General features: G+C 44.3%; 1 protein-coding gene across 1 annotated transcript in view; it reads right to left on the reverse strand.

The window, feature by feature from the left end:
* The window catches only part of adamtsl3 (ADAMTS-like 3), a 140,952-nt gene that overhangs the window by 32,357 nt on the left and 99,164 nt on the right, over positions 1-9,431 (reverse strand). Inside the window, exons 18-19 of the mRNA XM_056607041.1 lie at positions 2,339-2,549; positions 1,607-1,786 (exon numbers count right to left, since the gene is read on the reverse strand). Coding sequence (XP_056463016.1) covers positions 1,607-1,786; positions 2,339-2,549 — 391 coding nt within the window. The remainder of the gene's footprint in view (positions 1-1,606; positions 1,787-2,338; positions 2,550-9,431) is intronic.

Consider the following 9,431-nt stretch of genomic DNA (forward strand, 5'->3'; position numbering starts at 1 on the left):
TGGAACAACCCTCAGAACCGAGGGTTGGCAGGTGTTTTCAATTGCCATCCCTAATTAGCTCGAACATTACCCAGAGTGGTAGCCAATCGGAAAGGGTTATCTCATGAATACGTTTTTTTTTGGCACCATCTGTCCCTGTGGTTTGGTGTAGGTTATTTTTGCTTCACAAGGAATTTGGAACGGAGCATTACAGAGCAGAATGCGATATAATGTAATACATTGAAATGATTGTAACTTTTGTTCTATTTAGTGAATGAGCAGACATTTTTATCAAAAGTGACAGTGAACTAAGGGGCCGGTCCTTAAGGAGGAAGTCGGGGTAAAGCATCAATGAATGCTAAGGGAGGGTAAAGGATATTCAGGAGGAAACTCAGTACATCTCCGCCCTCCACATCGCATCAGCCATTCTTTTTGAATGGCCGCATGCCTCAGAGTGGATTATCCCGCTTATGCCATGGCCAATAGGGAATCATTAAGATGTAACGTTGATTCATGTTGTTCAGGTCTCAAAATAAAACCTTTTTACTATCATTATTTGGTGTGTTCCTGGAAACACAGATGATCCAATTGACAAAATATATGCGTCTGAATCATGGCTGGAACGTAATCAGTGAACAGGACATGCGTATGGAATGCGGCCAAAGTTGAGCTACCAGAGCGTCCAAAAAAAGTTAAAAACTGTTGAACTTTGTGCAAATTACTATGAAGCGTTTCAGCGGCAAAATACTCACAGCCAATCGGAATGTAGACGCTCTTCGCTTGCGTGGATCCAAGGGAACACCGCCCGGCACTTTTGAATTGTACGTCATGAGCGACTTGAGCGACCAAAGCGAACAGAAATATTCGCAGCGAAACTTTATGATGACTTCTGGTGTGGACGTACAGTAACGCAAGTGTTTACTGTTGGTGTTATGGCGCATAACACGTCGGTTCTTTGACGTCTCTTGTATTTCCACAACGAGACTGTAGTTGGGGTTATCTCAGCCATGGTTGAGAAGGAATTGGGGGAAAGGTACTTTGGCTTTGACTCCCTGAAGTACATGAACCGCCACATGCTGCCTTCCGCCGGTTGCCGCGAGGCACCACCGCCGCGAAGCACCACCGCCCGGCAGCGGGCAGCGGGCAGCGGGTTAAGTCTTCTTCAGATTGATGTGGAAGTGGAAGAACCAGAGACGTCGGAGAACCCGACAAAGTCGTCTGTGATTCATAATATCGTCTGGATGTGCGACTGGCTCGTAGTGGCTGTAATTCTGCACCAAGGCTGAATTTCGGGAACGTCTTCAAATACTGTGTTCGGGGCCCACTAATATCTATATTAAAGCATCCATAAAGTAGCACGCCAAGGGACCTTTAAAAAACATTTTGGTCATCGGATGGTGAGTGGACCAGCAGATGGGAGTTTGAAATTCGACATTCATACATTTCTCAGGCTGAAAATGTGCCTCTATCCAATTCATTTTTGCACCTTAAATTTTTGCAGGTGTGTTTATCAAAAGTGGATCAACCCCCCCTCCATCCCATCAGAACCGATTAGTCACCCAGGCCTTGGTCTGAATACAAACACATATCACAGTCAGAGAGTCCCTACCCTCCCATCCTCTCTCACCTTGCCCCACTCTCCTCCCCCCAGGTAGGGTAGGCAATCTGCGTTGGCGCAGGGGCGACGGGCGGGGGGGCCGGCCCCGGGACAGGCCCCGTCCCCCAGCCTCCAGTTGGCCCCCGTGGACAGGAGCTGCTTGCAGAGCACCTTGCGCACCTGGACGCCCCCACCGCACGACTGGGAGCACTGCAGGGGGTCAGGGGCAGCGGGGGGAGGATGGTAGGAGGGGAGGAAGGAAATAGGGAAGGAAGAAAGGAAGGAAGAGTAAATTAAAGAAAGAAAGACAGAAAGAAGGACAGAAGGAAGGAAGGAAAGAAGGATAGAAATAAAGAAAGACAGAAGGAGAGAAGCAAGGGAAGAGGGAAGGAAGTGAGAGACAAATAAAGAAACATAGAAATAAAGAAAGATGTTCGTGAAGGGAATGGCGAAAGAAAGGCAGTTGGATATGTTTCTCAGATTTCTACATTTTCTTTCGCTCACACAAGTTAAAAGGACTTAAGGTCTTAAGAAAGCTTAACAGTAATCAGGGAACCTTGTACACAAATAGAAAAGCATATGTATGGCAAATGTTATTTTGGTTGGCTTGTCTCACAAACACAAACACTCATACACACCAGCACACAAACACGTACACACACACACACACACACACACACACACACACACACACACACACACACACACACACACACACACACACACACACACACACACACACACACACACACACACACACACCTGCTGCCAGGGCTCCGTCTCCCAGGTGGGGGGGCAGTCCAACTGGTTGCAGGGCTGTAGGATGGCGGGCTTGAACTCCCTGCACTCGTGGTCCGGGACGCCTGCGCTGTCCCGCTGGTCCAGGGAGAGCAGCCGAGTGCAGAACACACTCCTGGTCTGGATGCCCACGCCACAGGAGGCCGAGCAGGCCGTCCAGGCCGTCGCCTCCCACCTTGGGAACACACAGAGACACACCAACGCATGAGGTCCATGCATGAGGGAGGCCAAGACTTCGAGCGCGATGGATGAAGGCAAATAAACTCAGCTAGGCATGATCAATCAATCGAGCATTGTTACGGCTGCCGTCTAATGTGCATTTGTTGTTGACTGATTCTGTATGCAAATCCGGCTGGGTGATTCCCTTTCGATGATTGGTCCCCTCCCTACTTCCTGGATTCCACCGAAGCTACCAATCGGGAGTCTCCAATCAAGCCAGCTTGATTGGAGACACATAAATAGCGTGTGTGTCCACAGTTCGGGGCGGCTGTGAACCGGTGAGCAGTCCTCCTCTTTATTGGTGCCTACCTTTTGTGGTTGATTAGGGTATTAGAGTGTTGATATCATTGTATTGCCTGGCTGCGATTGAGTGGTTTCAGCCAGTGTCTTTGTTAACCTGTGTATCCTTCCTTTGTTTTAATTCTGTGTGCATGTGCACTCTCGGATTTTGACCTGAATCTGTCCATTGTCACCTATCCATTTCATTTATTATCCCAATCACGTGTTATGGCTCTTAAAACGAGCCGGGTCATAATAAGCATCAATCAATCAAAGATTACACACTACTGGGTCGGAAGAAGAATAGTCTCACAAATCCGACTTTAGATTTTTGTGTCAAGTCTGACGGCAGACGAGCCCTTTCAGTTTTGGGTTCCAGTCCCAGGAGCTGTGCCAGCTCCCCCTGCTGCTGAACTGCTGGATCCAAGATTTGAAGAAGGATAACAATACGATTTAGGTTAAACATACTGACGGATGGCAACAGCTCCTCAGATCGCACATACCTCAGGACCAGAGGGAATCTTAATTAAGCTAGGCTTCATCATGTCTCCGCCCAAATAAAACCATCTTTGGTCAAGCTTCTTTAGGTGAATAAGATTACATAAAATTATGCTGGTAACCTTGGTTTATTCCTACAGCCCTAGGCTGGTCGTGACTTTTCACATGTTTGAAAAAATGTATTGTACCTCAGGCCTTTTCAAAAACCCTATCCTGTATAACTAATGGTCAGCACAAATAACAAATACAAATCCAGATTCAAGATAATACATTTACCAATTTGAGACAAATATTCCATGCCAAGTAATTGCCAAAACAAAACTTTCTTATTGTTTGTATGCTGTCTTGTACATGTTTTAATCTTATTTTTTCAACACAGGCCATTGATTCAGCCAAACAAAATGTCACACTGGTATTTAAATAGTAATTCATGGACAAACCGCAGACAAGGTCATCTCTGTGGAATCCGTTGCTGTCTGAGCTGCTATTCATAATAGCTTTCTACAATGTAGATTCCTATCATACTGTGCGGTCTGCCCCTTAGGCATGTGTGGGAAAGAACATTATTAACACCATAATGTTTTGAATGCAAAACTTTCTATTCAGATCTAGTCAAGTCTCTTCAGACTTATTCATATTGGAAAACGTAATGCATCCCAGTAAGGGCAATTCATTTGCAGCTTACCCAGTCCATAAAAACAACTTAAAAGACTTAAAAGACTCACAGACAAGACAAGATAGTGTGTCAGAGGACATAGATCAACGTACATAGGTCAGAACAAGGAGACAAGGCAGCACTAAATAAAACAAAACATGTGTTATGCTTCATAGAAATAACCCTAACCCTATTAGTGTAAATTGATTAGATGTAACAGCTATTTAAAATTGCAATAATAATATAATAAAGTGTAATAGCCTGATAGCAGAAGCAATGAAGGACTTAGTATAGTGGTTTGGTCTGCCTGAGTGCATTACAGGGAATTCACTGGACAGAACATGGTCCAATTGGCTGGTGATTCTCTTTGATTCCTGGGACACCACGAGTCTCTCTTTCGAACTCCAATTACCTTGGAGCACTTTGACAATACCATTTAAGCTATTCTTGTCCTTCACAGACAATCCATTAAACCAACAAATAAATAAAAGAGTTAGAAGACATTCAATTAATCATTGATAAAAATGACAAAGACACACATAAGATGTGTCAAAGAAACAAAATAGTTCAGCTTCAGCATTAAGTGATTTTCTTGTTGTCCACGCTCGGCAACCAATTCTGTGTCAAGCACCGTTCCTAAATATTTGTATTTGTGTTGCAAATTTGACATCCTCGCCATGCTATTGCTGGCTTTTGATTTTTTACTGTTTAAATCAACAATATACTCTTTATTGTTTTGAAAAGTTAAGGTCAGGGACATTTTCAACACACTGTTTGACAAAGGCAGGTAGGGCACAACCATGATCTGAATCCAAATCCTGAAGAAGGGGAAATAATCCTGAGATGTCCTACAGCTATCTGTTTACATAATAAAAAGCAGGGGACACAGAATAAAACCATGCGGTGAGCTTGAGACCCTTGAGACCTCAAATCCATTAAACAAAACCACCTGGATTCTATCGGTTGGCAAATCTAAAAGCAAAACCAAAAGCTGATCTGATCTGGTAATTTCAAATAAGAAGCAAGTCACTGAATCAACATATGAGCCTGCCTTATGTCAAAGGTCAAAGAGAATTCTGAATCAATGTCTCACATGTGGGATTTGGGATTCTGGAGATTCTCATACTACTGTCGAGGAAAAAGAGCTTTGCATGCTCCCCACATTTACCAGCTTGGTAAGCTTAAATAAGGGGTCTCATTTGCCATCAATGATGGAGACAACCATATCTTTTGAAACCTTCTCATTTCATGACACTGCATGACACAGTCATGCAACAAAAAACCGACAGCTCATAGGTGAATTCAGTGTTTATTTAGCATATTTAAATTGGGTGCATAATAACACACAGCTATCTTAATTAATCCTTATGCAAGGTCTATTGGGCAACTGAAGACCGAGAGTTAGAGTTAGAACAGCTATTGCTGTATTTTTAAGAAGTACAAGGTCCTGATAAAACGTAAATGCGTTTTAGCAGCTCCGGGCGGCTTTTTGTAATTATTTTCAATGAGAGTGAAACGTTTTCCTATGTACTGTGATGTCGCGGAGTGCTTTGTGTTTTTCCGTTCGTGCCCTTTGCGTTGTTTGTGGAGCGCCTCGAACGCCTCGAGTTGAAATCACTTCAACTCAGAGCAGAGAATAGGCCATAGTCATTTCACTTTTTTCTGTCGTCCAATCAGATGAATTGAGTGGCGTGCCTACCGTGGTTGCAAGGACAACAAGTGTAAACACCATGGAGGGAAAACCAGCGAAAGTGCCCTCGGCCTGTCCTTTTTTTATGCTAATGTTGAGATGAACGATAAATGTTTCAATGGTTGTTTAAAAGCGGTTATGCTACGAACAGTGATTCGGTGGTTGCCTGGTAACAGTAAACAAAAGACGCAGAAAGCTGTTTTGTTTTTAAACTGTATGCTTAAAAAGATAAAAGGCAGTGATGGGCATTAATCACTTAAATGATTATTCAGAATTATTAACTTATTCTATATAATGTATATTATATATTCATGTATATATATATATATATATATATAATATATATAATATATACGTGAAACATGTTGAGCTGCAGTCTCGAATCCTGTCTCTTGGTGCATTTTTCTGTGTGTTTGTGTGTGTATCTCTTAGTGTGTGTGAGTGAGAGTATGTACATGCACGTGTGTGTGTGTGTGTGTTTATATCTATCTGAGCACGTATCCTGAGTGCACTCTCACACATACGCACTCTCAGACACACACAGCGATCCCCAATCGAGGTTGAAATGTTTGGATTATCAGTGTGCACAAAATCAAATACACACACACACACACACACACACACACACACCCTCACCCAATCAATTAGCATGGCGAGGATCTCTGTTTGTCCCTTGGCCAGCGAAGCGGAGAAAGGCTTCTGCCCCAAGCCTCTCTGCAGAGCTCTCCGCTGCTCTGACTTCGATCTAGAACCCTCACCCACTGCAAGCTCTGATCTCACACACAGCTTTACTGATGAGCACCCCCGCAGAGCACAAATTATGAATAACTTCCCATTCATCTCCTCCTAACACCCGGGGGCCGTGCCCCCCTCCCCTGACCCTGCAACTTGAGAGGAAGACTGGAAAATAGGTTTACATCACACCATTCAGTCAGGGAAAATCAAACAGAATCCTCCGTAAGCACTTTGTAATTGGCTGGATAATGTATATGTTTTTAATCAGTTCACACAGTTTGTTGTATAAACTAAGTCTATAAGCCCCGTTAATACAATAAACAATTATATTTATCCTGTACAGCAAATCAGACAGTGTCAGCAGTATGAGTAGGTTCCTCCCTGTTGCCTTCCAATCCCATTAAAAAAACCATTAAAAGCCAATGACAGGACATTATGTCAACCATACAGTAGCGTAGGCCTACATTTTGTAGCCCTTGTGTCAAAATGTGTTGTCGCTGTTTAATGTGAGGTTGTTCTGTGTGCTATTAGCTGTGTGGTAAATCCTTTCCCCGGAGCTTGGCTGGGGCCGTGTGTGTTTCCACGACAGCCACAAATACACCGTAAATCACACACCCCGCGACCTGGCATCTGGCCCCACATCTGATTAGCTTACATGTTGGCTGGGATAAAGGTTTTTCCTTCAAAGAGAAATATCTGCTTTTGACACATCCAAGCCCGCTTTTTTTTCCACGACCACACCAGAAAAAGTTTGTCGTTTACATATTGTGAGATTAAAAACATTATGCATGGGGTAAACTATACCGTGCCTGCTGTGAGCGATACTAGAAATCATTGCTGAGGATAGAAAAAAAAATTCACTGGAAAGTCCTAGCGTTGCTATCAAATGCAAACAGCTTCTGCTACTTGAGCGTCAGGGAATAACCATATGTAAATGCAAAGTTCAGACGATCAGATTGAATTTATGTGGGCCTCTGTTATATCCCGCAATAACTCTACCTTTCCTTTACCTTAACTCTACTTTTTGTTTGCTTGTTTTCTTTGCCTCAAGTGGGAACACTGTAGACAGAAAGCCTTTTGCTGAACTCGGCTGCGGCACCACAGAACAAATCTGTTTCCCTCTCCACACAAACCCACCGACAGGCCGGCTAAATGCCTCATTGTGTTTAGGTTGCATGCTACTTGTCTTCGTAGTTAGGAAGCCAAATATGACATACAACCCCACACAACAAAGCAAAGGATCGCGTTTACAATGCGTTCTCTGCCTCCTTCGCCTTTCAACACAAGACCCAAACCACCGTCACATCGTTTATCCGCAGGGATTCAGCCCGCCGTGTTTATCTTGCCTGTAATGCCTGCAACCAACTCTCAATGTTTCAAACCTGCGGTCTGTTCCTCGACCTCAGAGTCCCTTTAGTGCCCGATGCCTGCAGAGGGCCCAAATTATTTTGTGGATGTGTTTTCGCCAGCTGTATTGGAACCACCTGCTCGATGTGTACGTACAAATTACTGGCCCTAATTCCACGGAATGCGCTGGCAATTTAGGGATCGCTTGGCTGATCTCTATCTGCCCAGACTCCTGGACTTTCTCACATATTGCTTTGATGTACCCAGGTTTACTTTCCCTCCCCTCTCTCTCTTTTCCTGTATCTGAATTTCAAATGACATTAACGTGCGGGACCCGGAACGTGAACTCACATTCCTGTCCTCCTGGCATCGTTGCTGTTTGGGTAAATCAACAAAGGGGAACCATAAATACGGAGGAGCTGAAGGAAGGTTCCTGTTGAATGCAGAAAGGGGGGACATGGTCGGAAGAAGCTCTGTTCACAGATCACAGCGGTAGCCTGTTAACATTGGCCTCGCTTCGGACGGAAACCGAATCACAATCACGTCGATTGGTTATTTGTTGAGTACAACATAGTGGGCGTTCAGTAATCAAAGGGCCGGTCGGCCTGAAACGGGTTGTTTACACGGACTTCGCATTGAACCACGAGCAATGTAAGAGAGCGTTCAAGAAGAGAGAAAGGAAGAGAGAAAGAAAGAAATAATGAGATACTGAGAGAAATAAAGAATGAATAAACGGGGGGAAAAAAAGGGGAAACAATAAATGAAAAACGGAATCAGGTAGACAGATGAAAGGTGAGAAAAGATGACCATGCACTATCTAAAAGAGGAAACACAAACAAGATACCAGCACAGAAGGGGGCGGGAGCCCTCCTATGTGGGAGATTAGCAAACATCCTGGGTGGTGTGAGGTATTTGCTGCCGGATCACAGCAGTCACCGAGGTAATTAGGTTGTCCAGCCGGGGAAGCAATTTGTTTGTAGCCACGCTGCGAGAGGAAGATCCCTGAACCATGTTCCGAAGAAGATTACGCCGAGAATGTGAAAGTATCCGTCATTTAAATTGTTGTTGCTACAACATATATACTTGGAGATTGGACGGAAATGGTAAGGAAAAAGCCACGTATGAGTGATTCCTATATTTTGAAGCAATTTTTTAATATTTATTTTGTGTACAAGGACCGCGTTTGGCCGCGCGACAACACCCACAATGTGGTTGGCCGACTTTCTTACTGGGTGTCGGGAGAAACAGCGCCTATTGTTTCTGCTCTATTGCTTGGATTTAAATGTGCCAATTTGAGTCCATCACAGTCGAGTAAACCCCCTGAATCTTGGCACGAGGCCGGGGGTTTGCCTTCACGCGTTCCCCGTGAATGGCAGCCGGCAGTGCTGACTTTGCTCAAGAGAGAAGAAATCGTTGACAATGGCAAAAAATCATTCCCAAGATGGGGCTCTAGCAAAAAAAAAGGTTTTCATGACCACAGCGCTCTCAACATAACATCGTGTGTCCTTCATCTACCTGCCCCATTCTCTGTTAGCCACCTCGTAGGAGGAGGTGAGTGAGGGGGTCCAACTAGATGAGTTCTCTGGCCGAAAAGGGCAGAGCTGAGATGAAGCGCGCGTGATGTTTTGTTTCAT

This window comes from Gadus chalcogrammus, chromosome 14 (assembly GCF_026213295.1).
Source record: "Gadus chalcogrammus isolate NIFS_2021 chromosome 14, NIFS_Gcha_1.0, whole genome shotgun sequence".
In the NCBI taxonomy this organism is placed as follows: domain Eukaryota; kingdom Metazoa; phylum Chordata; class Actinopteri; order Gadiformes; family Gadidae; genus Gadus; species Gadus chalcogrammus.